At 41.9% G+C, this 22,768-nt stretch overlaps 1 protein-coding gene across 1 annotated transcript in view; it reads right to left on the bottom strand.

Annotated features, from left to right (window-relative positions):
* Positions 1-1,207: 1,207 nt before the first annotated feature.
* ADGRB3 (adhesion G protein-coupled receptor B3) overlaps positions 1,208-22,768 on the bottom strand; it is a 499,090-nt gene continuing 477,529 nt past the window's right edge. Inside the window, exons 28-30 of the mRNA XM_044421464.1 lie at positions 13,368-13,403; positions 3,564-3,668; positions 1,208-1,399 (exon numbers count right to left, since the gene is read on the bottom strand). Coding sequence (XP_044277399.1) covers positions 1,208-1,399; positions 3,564-3,668; positions 13,368-13,403 — 333 coding nt within the window. The remainder of the gene's footprint in view (positions 1,400-3,563; positions 3,669-13,367; positions 13,404-22,768) is intronic.

The raw sequence follows: 22,768 nt of genomic DNA, 5'->3' as shown, positions 1-22,768 counted from the left end.
ACAAAATATTGGGTAAAAATCTTAAGTCTGTTGGAGGTCAAGAGGTGATTTGCTATTGTCCTAGGTAGTGGCCAGGTATCTACCCACCGAAGCTTTGAATGAAATATATGCATTTTTTCTTCCAGACAGTCATGCTCTGTACCTCAGTCCTGAAGGAGGCCGTACATCTTTGTTATAGAAGAACAAGAAGAAAATATCCCCAAATTGCTTCGTATTATGGTCAAACTAAAAGGAGCATATATCTTAAGCGCTGTGCATTGAAACTTGCACAGTATTTATCTAAAAATTGTCTTTCTGCAGCAAGATGGAAAAGCGTAAGATTTACATATAATAGAACTAATACTCTGACAAGTCCAATTTACATTGTATGTTGCCTTCTTGGATTAGAAAAAATAGAACAGCTATGCAAACCTATTATTACATTTGAGAAATCATTAGTCTCAAAGGAGTAATAACAGTATGCTATTAACATTCTGAATACATTTTCAGCTTCTGTGTTGTTAAAGAAAACTTTATAAATATGCAAATTTCAGATCAACAAATCCAAAATAAAATGCACTGAAAATACTGATATGTAGACAAAAGTTTATTTACACCATACAACATTTTAAATATTTTATACACAGCTGCAGCAGGGAAAGCTACTCCAAGCTTCCCAGAGACAACTGCAATAATAAAGATGTGAAATATATTATTCATATAAAAGTGAGATTATTACTTTATTGCATTTAAAGCAATGAAGAATGTAGCTCAACAGACGTTCATTTAATGACGACAAAACTTTGCTTTTTTATATTATAAAGTAAAAAGTGTAGTAATGGCCAAACAGACTGTTATAAACTTTAAAAACTGCATAAATATATACATTGTGCTTCATGGTGAAGTTTTTTGAAAACTAAACCAGATGAAGCTGTTACAACATGAACCGTTGCTTGAGGTTTATCTATAAAGATTTACCTTACAAATCCATTCCACGGGTACTTACAAGACACGATGGTAAGAATTGTACACCTGGGCTCTCCACTAGTTGGGCTAGTGGGATTATATTGTACGAAAAGAAACCACTGACGTTTGGCACGTGAAAGCGCTGACACGCCTTCTTCACAATGTTCCAGTAGGGCATGTCAGGCTTCCCAAGTCTCTGGAGTGTCAGTGCAAACAAAATGGTTCTATATTTTGCTTTTGCTGCAGTCTCTTTCGCCTTTCATTAAACCTCCGTTTGAAAATCACCTTCTTGTACGTCTAGAGGCAAGTTCAGACATTTCTCCCATTCTGCTGGTCTTAGTTCTAAAGCATCTTTTGCCTCTGAATCTAATACATTTATTGTGGTATAGTGTGGGTATTCACTTGTGTTTTTGAAACTGTCCCAGGGAGCTTTACTGACCGCTGTAGGATTTTCCTGTGAAAATGAGGTGCGGGGAGGAGAGGAGGGAACAAAACAAAGAAAAACGCTTAATCTGTTTTGCAGTTTGGCTCATTGAAGACGAGGGCTTTGAAGAAAAGCAGGCTGGCTGATATTCAAAGTCTGTGTTCCAATCTCTTTCTGTGAGTGATCAGTACACTGAAAGACTTACCAACATACCAACAAAATCCTAGTAACAGGTTTGAAAAAGAGTAAGGCAAAGGGTTCACTGACCATCACGGACAGCTGTTTATTTAGTTGCAATGACCTAGAAGTGTAGGCAGGAACAATGGACAAGAAGCGGCCAGGCGCTTCCTGCCAACTGCATGAACTCCATGCTTTACAGCCTGGTCACCACTTCAGAGCGAGGCATTGCTTTGGCTAACAAAAGGCTTTACGGGCAAAAGTGCCAGAAAGTCCCCTCTCAGAGTCGCCATAGCAGCGGAATGCCCAATGCATCTAATGAGTGCCGAAGAACCCCGGACTCATCTCCTGCACGAGAAGCCTCTCTTTCGACATCTGGAGCCCTTCAGACTATGAGGGATTGTTCTCTTTCCAAAGTCTTATCACAGGCTCCATAATCAATGAAGGGCACCTGTTTTACTCATTGCATCTGTGTGCCAAGGCTGCAGGATGAGAGGAAATAATGGCCGGGTGCTTTGGTGGCTGCCCAACAGTGATAGGATATTTTCCCTTGAAATGGAGATTCATTCAAAGCTCAGTTCCTGTTAAGCATAAAATTTATTCTATTTTTCATTGCCTTGGTTCATCTTATGAAGAGACAGGGGTATTATATTGATGTTTAATCTTCCAGAGATTTTTTTTTTAGAAATCAAATTAGCTTGCTCCCATAATTCCTCTTCAGAATTGCTAGAGAGTATGCAAAATCTTTTAGACAGCAAAACCTGGTCACCAGATCCAAAATGGTCATTACATGGCCTTAATGTGCTCACCAGGGATTCGATTCCAGCATTGCCATTGCACAAGTGGAAGGATGCCGTTTGTAGAACAGGGCTTTCATGTTCCTTTTTCCTCACCCCCCATGAGCCCACCAGATCTTCTTCAGTGGGGGGTGTCTCCCAACCCTTCCAAGGAGATTTAGAAGGCTCATGGTGCAGGGGAGCTGCAGAAGATGTGGGAGACCCATTTCACAAACTGTATCCTTCCTTATATACAATGCCAGTGCTGAATCCAACCTCAGATATATTGAAATTACTTATCATGGCAGCACAAATACAGCTTGCAAGAAGAATGGAAGTTTGCTAAAAACCCCTTTGGTGACAATGGAAGCATGAAATGCTATAGGAAGGTTCTTGCACCAAATAAAAGAAAAATGACCTGGTTTGCAAATCATAGCGACAAACTGTAGACATTGTGGATTAATTAAGTCACAGTTTGCACCCACAATTTGTTGTTGGGTTAATAGTACATTGTTTAGCCCATAAAGAATCCCAAGTATCCAAGTCTGGATATCAAGCTAATGACCTAGGAATGGTGAATTCACAGGTTGTTTATTTGAACTGGAACTGGCTTTTGCACCCTACATTTCCCCTAAAATCATAGGTTAAGTAACTCATAAGTTCGAAACATCATATTAAGGCATAGGCAAATTGTCTCCATCTGGGAGCAAGCATTTCTTCTAGCTGTTGTGAATTAAGCCACACGGGGCTTTAAAAGGAAAGTACCAGGACTGTGACTCGTACTTGGAAACTGTTGGAAACCAGTGAATTTTTCCATTGCTGTTGAGATATAGTCCAGCTGACTGGTCCTAATCAATAGTCTGGCCATTACATTTTGAAGTAACTGACTCTAAATTGCCTTTTTCTGGTCAAGTCCAGATGTTTCCAGAACACAGATAGCAATGGATTTTACCTATACAATGAACCCAGAAGTGGGTAAAAGTTGACATAATGACTTGCCCAAATTTATCCAGTTCAATTTATAGCTGAGCAAGGGATTTTAGCTATTTTCAACATGCAACCTCATTGTTCTAGTGACTCAACTTTATTTCCCACTTCTTGGGTATTTCTCAGTAAAAAAGAAAAATATTTTCAGAAGGTCTAGTGTTAAAAATCACTATTGTCTCAATAACTCTCCAATATGAGATATTAACAAATTTAAAAATACATAATAAAATGGCAAATATCAATAACATACTTACCATACTGCCTGATTTTGGTACATCTCGAAATCTGTCTAGTGTCTGAAATTTCTGATTTAGTTCCTGAAACAGTTCCATGTGCCTCTTCCTCGTATGCATGACCTTCTGCAAAGTGGAATATAATTGCTTAATACTTTATAATGAATCATGGAATAGTTTTTAAAGACCCATTATTGCCTCCAACTTAATAAAGCAAATTAAATTTGGCTGGACTGTCTCTCTCCCATAGACACAAGAAATGGAAAGGAATTGCCTGGTGCCCATTTAAGCTTTGCAATGCTCTTTTTCCTAGCCAGGAAGTGTTGCCCTTTCTCCCTCCCAGCGCTGAATCTCCAAAACTAGTAGCTCTTGTGTTAGTGCAGACCTGTTACGAACACAGCAGCTGCCACAAGGGAGAGTCGCACTGCTTGTCCATCCAAAACAATTTTTAAATACATGAAATACCTGGCAGCGATTTCTAATGGTTTAAGAGAAAAAGGTTCATAGATCCCAGCATTCCCAGGACAGCCATGCTGGGAGCTGGAGGGCTTTTCTCTCTCTGAAAATGCACAGCATTCCATCTTAACTAGAGCAACATCTGTCTGGAATGCAACATCCGGAGGTGTTTTTGTGATCCAAATCCAAATTATTATTGTTTTTATTTCTTACATTCCAACTTTCTGCAAAAGAGTGCAAAGTGATGTATGTGAACCCTCTCTCCCCGCCCGATTTTATTCTCATGCCAATCCTACGGTTAGATTCCGAGAAGGTAATTGGGCCAAGCGGAGCGCATGGTTGAATGGAAACTAAACCTGGGCCTCCCAAGTCCGAGTCCAGCAGCAGCCTCACCAATACACCGCTCTGACTCCTCACCTGTAGCTGAGATGCCACAGCAGCTCATTTACACTGCAGTTGACTCTTAATAAATCCCACCGAGTTCACCAGGCCTTGGTAGCAGGTAAGCTTGCATAAGACCATTGCTACACTTTCCGAGGGTGCCCAATGGGACTTATTTCCTAGCAAAGGAGTTTAGGATTGGAGCTGTACATTTCTCAGGTTTGTTTTCATTTCTAGTTATGTGTAGCACATAAAATTGGTCACATTTTTGAGGAGCCACATCAATTCCCAGGCCTGGTACAAGGAGAGTTCTCTTGGAAGAGTGAGAATTTTTACTCGCTATTTTGTTCTAGCACTCCAAACAACAAGCACCTAAATGTGCCTTTTTTGTGCAGGAATGTAGCCAGCCAGCAAATCATGAACAGAATAGCTCATATTACTATGCAAGTACAAACTCATAAAGCAAGTAATGCGATAGTTTTCTAAGCATCCTTAGTAACATTATGTTCACTGATGCATGGGTGTTCTAGACAAAATAAACATTATTCCACCTCAGACAGAATGACAGATAATCTCAGCAAACATCTAAAACTAGATTTTACTACTACTATTTAGCAGAAATTTACTAGGGTGTTGCTGAGAGAAGGCTTAGTTAAGGACCCTTTGGATGGCTTATTTCTTCAGGCAGGCAGGCAGGCAGGCAGGCATAAACAAACACTTTGTTCTAATGCACAAGAGCATTAACAAAAGGATTTTAAAATGATGGTGTGATTGCTAGGGCAGATTCAGACATTCTTCTTGTCTCAGGAGGATCCTGCAGGTTACCTTCTCCCAGCACCAGAACTTACCCTGATTCTAGGAATTCATGCATAAATGGAAAATGCAGCCCCATGCACATTTATGTGGCAGTAAGCCCCAATATATTGAGAGGGTGCTGAACTCGGAGTAGAAAGGTTGCAACAATTGCTCGTAGGAGGAAGGAAGGAATAGCTGTGACAGCAGTGCAGCTGCCGTGCAAGAGAGACCCACTCCTTGTTTTCCCCAATGATTAAAAATATATTCATTAAAAGAACTGGGACAAACTAATAGAGAGAGAAAGCAGTATTCCTTGCTAGTTAATTCTTCCATCATCTGTGAGACTTAAACAATAAGGAAAGCAGTTTGCTCATTTTCACTGGCCATTAGGCTAATTTTAGGACAAGAACGTCTGCTTCAGAAATGCAGGCAACGTGACCAGCATGATCCTCTCAACACCTTTAAAGCAATTGCACTCCAGTAGGAAACCTGTTGATCCATGGCCTTGTCAAGAGTAGCCCATGAAGCAACGGAGTTTGGCTTTCTCCGAGTCTGGTGCTCTTCTTTGGGGCAGAGAATAGGTAGGTAACCTTGTGTCCGTCTTTACTGAAGACTGTTCTCTATTTTGGAGTGTCCTTTATCTGAAGGATGCCTTAATGTAAGAATAAATAACCACGTGGAAGGAGAATACCAACATCTTGAAGTGGCCCAGCAACAAAGTGGACAGTAAGCAAGGGATACAGGTCACATTCCTGATTAGCACAATACATGGTGAGACGTATCGCACTTCTCTTTCAGCCAAAGCAACCATTTCCAAATGCCTCTGTACACATGCAGCAGCGTCATGTGTGCATTCTTTTTGGATGCATCCATCCTTTTTGGTGGGTATATGGTCATCCTTGAGCAGCTGGAATTTCCACAGTTTTTGGTCTAGGACTAATAGATGGTGGGAAGGGAAGAGCTAGGCAGCACAGCATGGGTGAGATGAGGTGAAGAGGGGGACTCAAGTCAGTGCCTGGGCAGAACCCCGTTCCCTGAAGAGCAGAGAGAGGGAGCTTGACACCCCTGAGATTGGAGGGCATTTATCCAGCTTCCTGAATGCACAGCCGTTTTGCTGCAATCTCTGTTGGTGGGCTAGAACACATCTGCAGGCCTCACAATTCAAGTCACTTGGAAAGTGAGACCTTAAATCCATCCTTTTCAGCAGTGGCCAGTTTTTGCATTTGCCATGTGGACCAGCTGTACAAAATTCAGTAGGGAAACTAATGCTACATTAGGTACGCTGTGGAGGCTTTTCTGGACTCCATTTCCAGCTGATTGTGGAACAGGATGCCTAGCATTAAGGAGTCCTTGTGTGACAGCACCCACCGGTTAAGCTCCAGACAGGATCAGGACTGGTTAATGGCCAATGACTCTGGGAAGGACCACACGTAAGGCACACTGCCACACGGCATCCTTGAGTGACACTGGTCTGTATGTTGTTGGCAGAAAGTAAAGTCTGCTGTGGAATACTGTTATTGGACCTCAAGGTACTGAACTGTGAGAGTATTTCCACTAGTGATACATGAAATGTATACACGTACATATCTTTCTGCCATGGAAGATAAAAAGTTCGGTATTCTTTTAGTTGTACATTTTGTCAAAGGAAACATGTTAGCATTAACTTTACTATGGGCAGTATCCAAGTGTGTCCTTCCACAACACTGCTAGTGAACCCCTGCTGAATCTTTCCATTGCACAAGCCATTTATGCAAACAGTTGCAGAATTATGTGTAGTCAGTTGCATAATAGTTTGCACAAATATAATGTACAACTGTTTGCACAACAACTACACTTGTGCAAATGTAACTTTAATTGAATGGTTTCCATTACTGCAATGCCATTTGTGCTAGCTGAAAGATACTGTTGGAGTCTATGCTAAAACTAAAATGGTTGTATTTGGCAATTGGTCAGTTCCTAAAAATGCCATTCAACAGATGAAATAATTTTGTGTTTTTTCACAGCCAGTCCTTCTGGGAAGGCCCAGCAGGATGCTATTCTTATTAAAGCAAGATGTATTCTAGGATTAGATTAGATTAGATTTCTGATACCAAAAGAAGTGGCGACATGACTAGCCATATGTGCAAAGGAACATAAAGATCAATTATAAACCAATTAACTTCACAAGTATTGTGGAGAGAGAACAGGAAACAGTCCTGCAGGTTCCAGTGAGTTCCTTCTTGCAAAGCATAATTCGCCTAAGAGATAGCTGACCTAGATTTATGAAGGAGGTCTTGCATAAGCGACTTTCTGCAGATTTACATGATATTAATCTTACTGTTGCTGATGCTAGGTAGCAAATGAAGCCCTATGCACCCACAGATATTTCAAAAGACTGGTTCCACCTTCAAAAGGATAACTGCCTAAAGGAGCCCTATTATAGGAAAGGAACTTTAAAACAGAACCTAGCAAGAATGCAAGTAAAAAGAACAAGATGCTGGAACAAAGCAAATGGATTATATTTGTGATAGAAATGCGGTATGTGCATCAGATCTGAAGTGTGTAGTACAGGGTGGGAAGATTTCTTCCTGTGAACTTAAATTAACTTATCTAAGAACTTTTCTGCACAAGCCTATTAATTGCTGCATTGATGTTTGGTTATCCTTCCCTGCTATAGCTTGCACTGTGCTATAGAAGACTAGCACAGATGCACAAGTAGATTTTTTGCTTTCAGAAATAATACACCATTTTCCCAGCAATAAAAACTCCATGGGAAATGCTCTTAAAAATTAGAAGCAACACTGGAGGGTCATGAGGACATCAGCTTAAGAAACCATAAACAAATATGAGTAAGGAATCACAAGCACATGATGAATGGTTTGTGTAGAAAAGCTTGGGTCCCAAGGGATCCAATTCTAATTTGGGCTATTTCCCCCAACCCTAATATGCTTCACCTCATATTGCTCAAGAGAAAGTTCTCATTCTCCAGGGAAGCTTTTCAGGGGTGGTGGGAGACCACAGAAGAGGAAAGGGAAGAGAAGAGGCCTTTCCCTGCCTTCCATGAACTTCCTTAGGCTAAACATTACTCAGGATCTCAAGGCCAGTATATATGTGTACCCAACTGGTCAAATAAAGTCTGCTTGCCAGCTGGTGGCATTTGTCGAACAAAAGTTCCCAAAGGGGTAAACTGGCAAAGCAGCAGTGGATGCACCTGGCAAAATATGCCTCTCTTTATATACACTTTTTCAGACAAAGGAAGAGAAGTAACAGGATGCACAGATAACGGAGAACACTGTGTTTTGGATGTGCCCGATATCATCCATATTTATTATCAAATGCTGAAATCTGCTCCCCTAGCAATAGGAAGGATGTCTTCAGATCAGTTGCCACAGAGGAAAAAATTAAGGAAGAGAACCACATTGAATGTCTGACCTTCCAAATGGCACAGTATGACTCACAAGATTTACTCAGTGCTGTGAGTATATAATTTATCCTTATATACTTTAAGAAAAAATAATTGCCTTCTGGTAGCTTGATTTGGATGTTAATGCGTCACCGTCTTCCTACTTGGTATGCAATTTCATATAGTTAAGTGGATGCTTTTTTAAATTTTATTTTTCTTTAGGTAGAGGAAAAACAAGTATAGCAATGGGGGCCAGTGACTTCAGAATCTGAAATGCTCCAAATGGTACTTGCAACTGTTCTTTCCTTACAGTGGCTACCATTGCTCAGTGCAAATGATCATTCTGCAGAGAGAAACACTTGGAGGCGGGAAGGAAGCAGCTTCGATGTGCTGATGGACTGTGCCGTGCGAAGTGAGGGTGCTGCGCTTCGGCTCCCTCCAGCATGGCACCCTGCCGTTATGCCTGGCCAGATGCCGGGATCAGGAGGCAAGGCCAGAGGTATAATGGAACGATCTCTTCCCACTCCCTGCTAAGAGCTCCTGAATGGCCTGCACAGGGCTAATGGTCCTGGGAGGACTAGCCCCTAAAAATATGGACCAAATTAAATTAAATTAAATTAAATTAAATTAAATTAAATTAAATTAAAAGGCAGAATTGCACTAAAGTTAGCACCCTCTAACTCAACCTGCTATCATTATCCTTGACAATTGGCCAGGCTGGCTCAGGCTGATGGGAGCTGTATCTGGAGAGCATCAGGTCAGGGGAGATTGCAACTGGGTGAAAGGTGAAACGTACATGAGATGTATGTGGAAAGTAGGCCCTTGGAAAGGCACCTCCCATTTAACAGGTTGCTTGTGCTTCTGATGCAGCTTCCCAACAACAGTTCCACATACACGGTAGCTGACAACAGCAGCCGGCTAAGTACTTTCCTAATCAAAGTTTTGAGGCAGCTGGAAGGTCTTTTCATTGCCAGGCTAAACCTTTAACCACTGAGCATGGATTCTTCTGTTCTTGATCTAACCTGAGAGCTCCTAGGTATTCACATATCCTTAAGCAGCTGGCTTTGCTTTCTCTGCAACAGTTCAGTGGCTTGTTACATAATGCCTGATCCTACAAGGGCACCGGTGCCTCCTGACGTGGATGGCGGCCAGGCATTGGGGTGGATCTGGCTAAAAAGGCTCCTGTGGAGGGAAAGGACCTTCTATCAGTTGGAGAATTTTCAGCCAGTGGAGCTTTTCTACAGGACAAGACAATCTTTGCTAATCCCTCTCCTCTGGTGGCCCCAACTTAGGTCTCCCAAAGGCTCTGGCGAGTGGGGAAAGCTTCTGGAATAGGGGTGGGAGAGCGGGTGATGCTCAGTCTTACTGAGGTCTTCAAGTTCCACTGTGAAGCTCGGGCTGGCTGGGCCCCATTTTTGATTGCACACATTTTTCTTGTAGTTGGAATGCAAAAGTGTGCCTCTGGGTGTGCCCTTTTGATACTGCGCACCCAGATGTGTACCTCCCCCTTTAGACTGAAGCATGGAAATTGTTCATGTTTCCAAAGGATGCATTTGTGAATGTCAGTGCAAGCTAGGGAATGGCCAGGCTTGTTTTCTGAAAACTGTGTGCCCATTCATGGTTGCACTTGCAAACAGGGCAAATTAGAGTTACGAAAGGATCATGGCTACATCATTATCTGAAAAAGTGGGAGGTGGTGGCACTGGTGGCTGCACTGGGACAGGCAAATTGGCAAAAGCTGACACTCCCCCTCTGCATGCTAGCAAGAACGTGCTGAGTAGAACTTTCCTTGGGGTACAGTCTAGCTGGCCGATTCGACTTAATGTTTTTCATGGTGGGGTATCAGTTCAGAATCCAACTGGTGAAACATTCTTAAGCTTCATGCTGTCTAGTACTGACCACACGTGGTACAATAATACTGTTTTAAGTAAAAAGAAATGGTGGTCCATTGCTGTAAAAGGGATGTCACTGGTAAGCGCACAAAAATCATGTGCCTGCATATTTATTCTTCCTCCTCCTCTTCCTCCTCCTCTTCTTTCTATTACTATTATCACTATTATTCCTGTCACTTGTGTTCTCATCGCTGGCAGAGGAGGGATGGATTGTCCTTCCAGGAATGGCTGCATTTCTGTGCTGTGCATGGTGAAGCAGGCCTCTCTCCTCTGACAGCCCTCTTGGGGGAGATTCCCCAGAGCAGATTTAGCGGATTTGGAAAGCATACAGGAGGCTTCAGGAGGAGGGAAGGGCAAGGAAGTCCCATTGCTTCTGCTGATGGAACACCACTTCTGGATTCAACCCTTGGTTTCTGTGCTGGCTACAGAGCAGATACCAGATGCCTGCTCCCTCCTCTTACTACCCACTCTCTTCACTGCACAGAAATATTTGTGACTTTTGGCTAGTGGTGCATACTTAAATCAAGACCTGATGTATGCTTACTTGAAATCACTGGTAGATTTACGTGGTAATAAAAAACAATCATTTGACAATCATTATTTTGTATATGTGCCATGGTTTATATACAAATGAGCTTAATTCCTCAGCTTAATAATACCCTCTAAATAATAGTAGACTTGACAGTGTTTAGATTTGAGGTATTTTTAAGAAACAGTTTACAAAACAGTGGCACTGCTTTTTAACATAACTTTTTTTTAATGAGCTGAGTGATAATGGTAAACCAGTTTCTTTTCTCCAATGCAAAGAAGTATGTTTGCAGCATCCATTGTGCTGTCTACTGCTCTGGGTCCATTCACATTAATATGAATGCTTTTTCAAATTATAATTAGTGCATGCTTCTCAAATGATGATAAAGTGTCCTATGTGTATATTGGCTAAGCAAACATGGTGAGGCTTCGGCTTCACAAGAGGAACACATTATTAATTATATCAGAGAGTTAACTCACATGAACAGGAAGCTTATGCATAAACCAAGATTCCACAAATCATTAATATTCCACTCAACAGTCAAGGGATGTTCTGGTCTGAGAAGGCACAGGCACTCCTCCAATTTGGAACATATCGCTTTGGAGGAACATCCCCAGAAGCCAGTGGCAATTACTTTCAAGGAGTGGGTTGGGGAGGAAGGTGCTACTCCTATGCATTTCATGAATCTCACAGTTTTCCCGCCCCATCTTCATGGTGAATAATTGAGTTTCAGACTAAAGCATCACTATCACTGAAGCTAAAAATAAAACAAATGAACCAATCACCTGCATCCACTTTTGGATATAAATCTCAGTGCACACTTGGAAATGGCTGCCCAAACCCAATTGTTTAAAAAAGCTAGGACACAGATTGTGGAGAAAGGCCACAAGAGCTTAGAATGAGTGCACATTGTCTGCTTGCCAGGGGTGTTGGGGGATACTTCAAAGATATGGGGCTCAGGTTCATGGGATACAAATCTGCATACAATCTGTATATGCTAACTCACATCTCTATATAACTTTAAAATAATTCTTAGGATTTATGTAAATTGCACAGAAGCCAAAACCAGAGAATTAATAGAGTTAGGTTGGTATGAATTAATTCACCAATTTTGCTTTCTCCCAGATTTGAATTTTAAACATTTTAAGTTTCTTTCCATTCTGCTCATGAAGAAATTTGAAGGCTAGTAAGTTCTCATCAGAAGCAGACTCAGCAACATTCTCAACACTCTACATTAGCCAAATTCAATGGGTACAGCTATTCCCAGGATGGAGTGACCCCTAAAGTACCTGCCCATTATGTGGATCTTAAAGAAGAATGGCCTTTCAGAAAAGAAAAGGGCCAGTTCATCAACCCCAACCCAGCACCATGCACAGTTCTGAACACACAGGGATCCAGATGCAGACTTTTCAGAGCTAAGTGCTTAAAGCTCTTCACCCAAGTGGATGAACTGATCAGTTTAGCACTTTAGAATATTTTAAAGCTCAAGTTCTTTCTATCCAAACTGATGAAAACTTTGCAAATTAAGTAAGTTCTTATAAAAATGAAATGAACACAACATTCACTCATTCCTAGTCAAGGAACTGGGTTAGCTGGACCAACCTCGTATGTTCATATTATCTCCATACTTCATTGTCTAATTCACTCGGAGGTCTGAACTCTACCAACCACATGCGTGATTATATCCCTACACATTCACAACATTCCTTTAGAGTTCCAGATGCTAGAAAAACTAGGATATTATCATGAGCAGAGCCACATAGCTACTGACCTCTCTGGAGAGCCCTGTGATATGCCAGCTTCAGACCAGATTGCTAAAACTATGGGAAAATGGATGATAGGAGTTGGCCTTCACCCTGGCTGACAATGCCTACCTCAACATGCTTGGCTTTAAACTGCCCTGGCTAGTTGCCCTGACTTCTGGCTGTCAACTTTCTTTTATCTCAAGGCGCAAATCTTTAAATGGTCAGGATCTCTAAGTGAACACTAATATCTCCACCCATTGCCACAGAAGGAGCCATAAGAAAGCAGGAAGTCCCAGAACAGTGTATAGTAATTTAATCTACTGGGACTGGGAGGTGGTAAGGGTAATGATTCCTGCAACTTAAGAGTGAGGATAAGTGGACTAAGTAAGTTGAGCTGCAAAAATGTTAAAATCACTAAAACGTGTTTAATATAGCATCTGGAAAAAGCATATTTAATACAAAAAGACTTTTCAAAGGCACAGATTTAGCAAACCACACACCATATAACGTTTAGCACACAATTAAAATATAGTACTATTTCATATTAAAGCTGGCTTAATATATATTAAAAGAAACACTCCACATCCATCTTGCATTAAATGAAATATCATTTGAATAAGTAGAAATAATATTAGGGATACTTACTTCAAAGTCGAGGTCTGAGTAACGTGATTTTCTTCTCTATTAAGCATTAAGAGAAAAACAAAAACAAAATTGCTTATTTACTTAATATTTGCACATCAAATAATGATATCTATTCTTTAAATAAAGAGTGATATAGTGTTATACCTATACAAAATATATGGATATATTTACAATTAAATCTCTGATGGAAGATTGGGCTGAGTCAAAGCATACATGGTGTAGGTCCTTCAAAATCCATCAATGTGTTGATTTCATTGGCTAAATTCTAAGTCTGAATTTAACACAGTATTTTGTGGAACCAAAGTACTTCAGCCAGATTTCCCTTGGTCATAATTTAGGGGCTCTCCATAAAGCTGGTGCTCAGATGTTTGCAAAAGTAACTGCTACTTGGAAGAGCCAAGACTGAGAATGTTGGTATGGGCTTACATGATTCCTGGAGCTGGGTTTTATCAGTGTTCACACTTGCTTTCAGGTGACAGCTGATTGCTTATAGAAACATCAGGATATAGGATAATTTCCACCCTTCTATTATGAGGTCTGTCTTTGTCTGTGTGAAACCAACGGTGTGAATCTGCACTAGAAGAACCTGCTTATTGTATTTACTAGTAATTGTACTGACAGGTTATTCCTTGAGGATGGCCATCTCCAAACATTACACATGCTTTAAAATATAGTTTGCTCCCATGGAGATCTTAAAGCTCATTTTTAGACATGTACACATCCCGACACTTCACAGATGGAAAACTGTTCGCTCTTGAACATGAGTGGATGGGGTTACAGGAGAGTTTGACAGCCAGATGGTGTAATCTGGTGGACTATGGTGGGACCCAAACAATCCTGCCCAGAAAGTGCTACAAAGACTGCATGCAATCAAATGGTCCCAGAAGACAAAAGCAGTACAAAAACAAACGTGATGTGGCACACCAAGTATTTAAAACAGATATGCATATACTATATTACTTAAATCTCATTTAGAGGATAACGATGCCATTTTACAGAAGAACACCAAGTCCCAATAATGACATTTCTTATTTAGACATTTTAATCCCATTGACAGGCCCCCAAGGCTTTGGTGACTAGTTCAAGATCACTCTGTGAATCCAAGAAGAAACTGAGTACCTTTAAGCATTCTCTCTGCTACTGAAGCATTGTAGCTTCTCCCTCCCCACATGTAGGAATGAAAGAAGCAAAGTTCACAGGGGCATGTTGTATCCCCTACCCAGATTAAAGATCCTGCACCGCTCTTTTTAGAAATCAAGCACTGACCCAATTCCACTGCCAATAAGTTGCAATGAGAGAACCTCTACCTTCAGTAGCCCCTCCACGCCACAAAGGACTCCTAGCTTTCCATCCTCGACCAAGCCTTCACAAAACAGGTTCTTAGCCCTCACCTTTCTCAGTCCTTCCTTCCCTGGCTTCCAGTTACAAACCACCAAGATACCTCTCCCCACCAAGAATTGCTTTCCACCACCAGTAAGTACCCACTGTCTTCCACTTGCAACACATTTAGAGGAGGCTGCCCCGAGGAACAGCTCAGCGAGGTTTACCTTTTCGGGCTGAACTCTTAATGCTCAAACTCTGGGGCCTTCCTCCAAGTGCCAACTCCAAGGGAGACTCAGAGGATGGCAACAAGGGGCAGAACTTTCTCTGCCGTGGCCCCTCATCTGTGGAACAATCTCCCCATTGCGGCCCGCCTGGCACCAAATTGTCATCCTTTCAGCAACAGGTTAAGACATCTGTCATTCCGAGACTTCTAAAGACTTATGTGGACACCAGGGACTTGAGAGGATTACCCATCCCAGGTAGTTTTTACAAAATCATTCTTTGTTATTGTTTGTTTTCAGCTGTTTTAAAATTTTTAATGTTTCTGTTTTTATATTTTTATTGTATTTTATTATTTTCTTTTATAGATTGCTGTAAACAGCCTTGAGAGATTTGGCTATGGGGTGGTAAAGAAATGAAATAAATAAGAATATTTTTCTATAATATGCAATCCCATCCGTAGTTCCACCTTACCACTCACAGTGTCACCAATACAGTAAAGATTCTTTCTTCATTCATTCTTTGCAAGCTTTTTCTTCATCTTGTTCTTTCATCAATACATGAAGGGAAAGAGTGGAACTTCCTTGCTGAGGCTCTTTCAGCTTCCCATGCCCTTCCCTTACAAACCTTCACTACAGCCCCAGCTTGCTTAGCCCTCACCCATTGGCTTGGAAAAGCAGATACAGCAGGTACGAGTAAAAATGACCTGCTCTCCATTTAATTGAGGCTTTTTTGGGAGGTGGGGGAACAATCAGCAATGTAGGAAGGAGGGGGAGGGGGAGGGCCAGTGTCTCTGCTTTAATTATTATGTGACTAATATGTAATCGTTGGCACTCCTGTCCCTTTCTTTGGCTGTCTTGTATAATATGAAGAAAGGACATGGTTGCTTCTCGAAATGTGGGTCGATGGTTGGAATTAGCTTAGAAAAAAGGCAAGTAAGGGGAGACATGATAGAGGTGCATGAGATTACACATGGGGGGGGAGAAAGTAGAGAGGAACACATTTTTTCTTCCTCTCCCGTAATGCTAGAACTGAGGATCATCCCATGGAGCTGATTGATGGGAGATTGAGGATAGAAAAAAGAAAGTACTTCTTCACACAGTGTATAGTTAAGCTGTGGAGTTCACTGCTGCAGGAATAGTGAGGGTCACTAATTTGTATGATTTAAAACAGAATTGGGCAAATTCATGGAAGAGAAGCCTATCAGTGGCTAGCAGCCTTGTTCTCTCTGGCCCACCTACATTATCAGAGTTGATGAGCCTGTGTACCGCAGTTGCTGAGAAACCTGGGAAGGGAGAACGCTGGTATCCATCCTGCTTGGCACTGCGTGAACAGAGTGCTGGACTGGATGGACCATTGATCCAAATCCAGCTGGCTTTTCTTTTGTTCTTACAATGGGAATGCTTTGAAAAACACAGCTGTCCTTACCAAAGTGGTATGATCTGAGGGTCGTACCCTCACAAAAATGGTTCCATTTATACAGTCCAGTTGATTTTTGTCTTGTGCTTGGAGTCCAGTTAAAGAGGAATTAAAGCACTGTTATTTTTGTTAGTAATTTTGTTTTCAGAAAGTTAGAAGCACAGGACCTATGCATGTTTACTTCAGAGTAAGCCTTAATGAATTTAATTGAGCTTATTCTCAAATAAGTCTTCACAGGAGCATAGCTTTGAGGTATCTACTGAAACTTAAGTCCTGCACAGTTCAGTGGGGCTTACACCCAGGTCAGTGGGATCTGGGCACTACTATTAGAAGATTGTTTGACCTTTTTAAATAAGTAAGGGGATTATTTAGTGAGTGACTCAAACACAACAGTGATTTTAACAGGGGGCGACAATATCCTCAAATCAAAATGTCATGCACTCCAGGTCTGCCTCTATAGCCACAGAAGGCAAATAGCTGATTCAACAGCTAATTAGGCCATTAAAATTGGTATTTTAAAGCCTTCACATGACAGTAAATTTGTTTTTACTCATTACCTTTATAGCTGTTATTAAATCAAAAGCAGAAGGATGTGGTCTGCCGAAATCTGGACTTTGGGAAATGGTCAGAATCTACTTTGCATTCTGCTGAGTGTCTGCTCCAATGTGACACAAGTACCGCAGTGCTCTGGATGTCTCTGTGCAGAAATGGGCGATTAGGCTTAAGTGCCCACAGACCTCCACTGTCTGCTTAAGCTTGATGGTAAAGATGAATGACTTGCATACTGCACCAACTTCACTGCAGTGCAATGCGCTTAGATAAGGATCACAGCTGGAAATACACCATTTTCTTGGTGCTATGCCTTGGAAAGTCAAGGTGGCAGACTGATTTCAAATGTTAACATGCGTGGAAAGGAAGGCACATGTTAGAACGAAGCAGTGTGCTTTTCCTTTGCCTTTCAGAATTGCACATGATGAGACAATGGGCTGGTTTCTTGAGAGGCAAACGAAAACATAAACACTGAAAAATCACTTGCTGCAAGATTCTGAACCAGACTTCTCCAATCTGGGGCCCTCCAGATGCAATTGACTACATTTCCCATCATTCCAAGCTAGCATGTGCTTGCCACAACAAACTGATGTGGGGGAGCCTTGGCAGGCTTTTGAATTTCACAAGGGGTGCTCCACTCTATTGGCTGAATGCTAAATTCTGGGTACACGGTCCTCCCATTACTGTGACCATGTGCAGGGAGGGCTGCTGATGGAGGAGTCAGTGGCAACAAAGCAAGGCAAAACCTTGCATGTCCACACACTGGGTTGGAAGGATGTGGCGGGCAAGCGGATCAACCTGTAAACGCACAGCTGCTGCAGGGGATCCAAAGCTTCTCCCCAGTGGTGTATCCACAGGCGAAAGCCTGCATTCTCAGCAATGGAAGCACAATAATGTGTTGCTGGAAACATACAGCTTGTAGATCATACGATCAATGTGGCAGTGCAGGAAGGGGCCGTGCCCTTTCACAAAATGGTTACTGTCATGGAGGTGCCACGTCACCCATTGTCCAGAAGACAAGCTGAAGAGACGAAAGAAAAAGTAACTTGCCCAAAAATTTTAAGTAGAGGGCAGTGATGGGGTCTGAATTCCAAGACACAAATCCACTCCTTTAACCCCCAGTTTTCTGCTCGAAAATCTTTTCGCAGCAAGCAAACTGTTGAAGTGCTCTTGGGAATAATGCTGGTACTGAAGGCAGCATGTCAATCAATCAGTTATTTTTATTAAAATTAAAAAGAAAAAAACACTCTTAAAAATCAAGTAAGAACCAGGAGGCACTGGGAGCCTGGTGACTGCCAAGGGAATTGCCTGTGAACACAATGCAGGAGATCTAAGGGGTAGTGAGCATTTTTTCACAGGCCTTCGGGGAACTAACTTCAGGAGACTAAGTGCTATGCTGGCCAATCCTAGTCAGGAATGTGAATGAAGCCTTTTAAACAGAACCACCCATAAAGTCTAAATACAAGCAAAGCTGTGCCTCTTTACTAGCGACAGAGGATCACTTTGCCAACATTTCAAGTTCCCTATTTGTTCGGTTGCTACTTACTCCTGCTCTCTACAACATTCTCAGGCAGAAATCTCTGTTATTTTCTCAGGCTTTACAAGTTCTAAGTTTTAATCTGGAATCTGCTGTTTTAATTGCTGGTGTTTCCATGTTTGTTGGTGTGTGATTTTATATTGATTTTATAATTATTGTGTTCTGATGTAAGTTGCTTTGGAAACTGTTTGCCTGAGGGATGCTATCTAACTGTATTAAACAACAGGTCCACTTTTCTTACATAATTACATTTAATTTTTAAATTAAAATAGACACATACCTGGCACCCAGTTCTGTTCTACAGTGAACTAAAAAACAGAAATCAGATTCAAGAAATCCTATGCAGAGTCTGAGACACTGGGAAGCACGTGTGGAAAAACCCAGACTTAGATATGGTGATTAATTTATGAACAGGTACAATTTCATAGCTACGTGTTGGAAGAAGATCATCCCTCTCCTTGTCTAATTGGATTTATAGGATTTGGGATGTAGTGCTACATGTAATGTAATGAAGAAACTTATCTATTATATATACGCATGAGAGAAACACACGTACAACACTCCATTCATTTTAGTACGGTTTGTAACAGTAACTTTAGTGATGATATATGGCTGTATGCAATGTTCTCTCTGATTTAGAGAGGTTTACAGTGCAATCCTATACACAGGAATAAGCCCAACAGACTTCAATGGGCTTTTGGTCCCAGGCTGGTGGGTACAGAATTGCAGCCTTAATGTTGGGAGGGAGCAGGAAGGCTGCTTTAGATGCACATGCTCAAGGGTGGCTGCCTGTTCTCAGAATGGGAACTGGAAGAGGAAGGGGGAGAGGCACATAAGGGGGGCTGGGAATGTGGGCCATCATGAGACTCTGAGATGAGAGCAGCAGAGCCGATTATCGCAAGGCCAGACCTCCCAGGTGTGCAGGCAGTCTCAGAAGGACCAAGATGTGCAGCTGGTGGCAAGGGACTTGGATCAGAGGAGCTTCTCAGAGACAGAGAAGGAAGGCATGGCTCTGGTCCCATGATGTTGTCACCAGCAGAGACGGGCAGCCCAATTAGAGGACTGGCACACAGAGAGGGGACGTGCACACTTTCAGATGCCCCCTCCCAAAGGGAAGGGGCCCAGGCATGCTTATAAGGAGCATTCCTGGAGGTCAACACTGGATTGGCTTCAACGAACCACTCTATGCAGGCTAAGAGATCCCTTCTGGGTGTTTGTGTGTCTGGAAATTGCTTTGGTCAAGAAAGAATGTTTTGCAAGAAAGGGCTGTGACTTTGAATGTGTGGAGTCCTAGCTCACAACACTTAAAGATTTTTAATCTAATGAATTATTGGCTTTTTTAAAAATGAAGAAGAAGCCCTGTCTCACGTATTCCTTAGAATATGACTTGCTGAGGAACCAGAGCAAGAGGGTACTATTCCCTCTGGGCTTTTCATGGCCTTCTGGTTGGCTCCTGTGGAAACAGAATGCTAGACTAAAGAGGCTTTGGGTCTCATGTGGCACGGCTCTTCTTGTGCGCCTGTATTTTATTTATTTATTTATAGCATTTTTATGCCGCCCCTATCGCAGAAAGCCTTGGGGCAGCTTACAAAGAGAAGGACAACATAAAATAACATTAAAATCATGTATCATGAGCACAGTGCATGCCTGAAGCACAGCACTATCTATAACATTCAGAATAAAACTTGTGGCACTCTTGGCCATCTGGAAAGGCTCCAGCATCCTTTCATCTGTGCAAAAGAAAATCCCCAGTAAGTTATCTGCACAGCTGTGGCCTAAAGTAATTTATATGTTGCTAGCATAAGCTGTCTATAGCACTGTCTTGCCTGATGCCCTCCAGATATTCCGGGATACAACTCCCAGTGTTCCTGCTGGCGAACAGAAGCTGAAGTGCAAAACATGTGAAGAGCATCTGACAGGGAAGGCTGCACCAGGGCAATGCCAATAGTGTTTGCTGGTGCAACAAGATTTTCAGAGAATCGCATTATACCAGCAAATGCTATGGGCATTATGCCAGGGGTAGCTTACACTTGTGCAATATAGTTTGTGTTAGCACTAGTGCTGAACAGGATGCTGCCCATAGGCTGCTTTTGTATGTGACGGTGAACTATCATTATGAGACAGAACTGTCTGCTCTGCCTTCCTCTGTCCTCTGGCAGTATTACTTCTAAATCCAAGCAAATAGTGGATGGTCTTAATTATGGCTTACTGGAACATATCATCTGTAAACCATGTTTAATAAAGTTATTTTGTTTCAATAAACCATAGTTAAGCTTAGTTAGGATATGTAGTGTTCAAACTGTGGTTAACTGAAAATTGCCTCCATGGTCGATGCTGCGAACTCGATTGCCACCACTGTGCCTTGCAGCTTGCATTTTATCTAGATTTAGCATCAGAGGTCTAGATTTAGCATCAGAGGGGGAGGGGAGGAGGGGAGGAAGCTGGCGCCTCAACTGGTGACTCTGAAGCCTCAGCCTCCTCCTTTCCCTACCACCTTCAAGCCCCCTTCCCCTCCCAAGGCCCAGTTGTGACTGTGTGTGAGTGAGGGGGCAACTCCTTGGATCTTTCCATGATGGTTGTGTGGGGGCAGGGTGGCAAAATGGTCTTTGGAGTCAGAGCACGAAGGTGGGGGAACCTCAGTGCTTGGACCCCAGAATATCCAACTGTATCTCAGACAATGCTAGGGAGGGCATAGGATTGCACCAGGCTTCCTGGTGGCAGTGCTGGAGGAGGAGAAAGGAAGGGAGAAAAGCGTGTAAACCTAAGAACCGATGATCGTGAGATGCTAAGCCACAGCTGATGTGTCTGCATGGGGCTGGTGCCTCAGTCAGGAGATACTAAATTACTTAATACGCTGAGCTACTTTCTACAGGTTGTTTACGAGCCTGTTGGTGATGCGTTCATTTTGCTGTTCTTTTAAAAAAGAAGGGCTATTTGTCAGAGGGGTGGGCTTTCTGATTCAGCCATGCTGAAATAATTAATATAGGTAGCTCTGAGTAGGGGCATGCTGGAAACAGCCTCTTGATAGTACCTTTGTTCTTTCTCTTTCAGATTGCATGCATTCTCAAAAGTGTGTGCAGGGGGGTGGAATGGAGAGAAGATGGTGCTGCTGTGCCATTTGTCACTTCTGAGTTTGGCTGCTCTGCTCCATTCAACTTGTGTGTGGAACTAATTAAAATATTTTATGGTAGCTTCTATTTCCAAAGGAAATGTATCTTGCGTAAACAGCATAACTCATTGTTTCGGAGTGCCATTATTTTCACAGTAAGTAATAGTTTCTGACTCTAGCACAGTAAAGCTGATACTTTCTGTTAAGTCCTTTCATTATTACTTCTTGTTCTACCCATCCAACAAATAGCTTTTCCTCTTTAAACTAACAACGAAATGATTACATTAGCAACTGGGCAATAAATAAGCAATTGAACAAGCTTAAGAAATGGTGTAATGTATTGCTGCAATCACTGCCTAAACCTTTATGTCAATTAGCAAAGAGTGGAACTCCATATACCACTCCATATTGTTGGGAGACTTAGAATCGCTTGCTGTGTACATTATTTTCTGCATACAGAGAAGAAGTGTTCATCCTCCACGGTAAGACTTGAAATGCTCCAGAGTACTTTTGCTCTTGTTCTATTCTGCAGTGAACTCTGCAAAATACTCTGACTGGGCAGCACATGGTGCGGCTCCACTTTTTGCATTCTTGGCAGAGGTTGCACTTTGTATTTTAATGCATGTGTTTTTCTCTTCAAAGAGATCAATCACCATGCACAAACCTAAAATGTACTGCTTAACAACGGGAACAATCCAGGGAGTGTCAAGCCCCTTTAAATGCTACTGATTTTTCAAATTTGTGTATTTACTTGTTTATTACTAATAATACTGTCACTAAAATTGACTGGGACATGAAATACTTAACTTTGATTTTATTACGCCTCATATTGCCTGTTTGTGAACTGTTATAAACTTCTCAGAGAGCTTTAGCTATTCAGTAGTACAGACGCAAAATAGATTTGCAATGACAATGTTGACCTAGATAAACTGATTCATACATCATGACTGCACATGGACTGTTTAAACCAGTCTTCCCCAACCTGGTGGCCTTCAGAGACATTTGAATTGCAACTCCCAGAATTCCCATCCAACAGGGCCGTTGACTGGGCATTCTGGTTGTTGCACTCCAAACATGCCTAGAAAGCTCAAAGTTGGCTGGTTTGAACTATGAATAGTCATGAATTGCCCACTTCCATGAACTAAGCAACTCAGACGTGTTGCATCTCTGGGCTGCTGATCATGACATCCAAACCAGGAATTGTGATTTGTTGGGTGAGAGACAAGTCAGTGTTGTAACCCATGG

This window comes from Varanus komodoensis, unplaced genomic scaffold (assembly GCF_004798865.1).
Source record: "Varanus komodoensis strain SLA01 unplaced genomic scaffold, ASM479886v1 scaffold12, whole genome shotgun sequence".
Taxonomy (NCBI): domain Eukaryota; kingdom Metazoa; phylum Chordata; class Lepidosauria; order Squamata; family Varanidae; genus Varanus; species Varanus komodoensis.
Note: the sequence above shows the minus strand (reverse complement) of the source record. Positions and strands in the feature narration are given on the sequence as shown.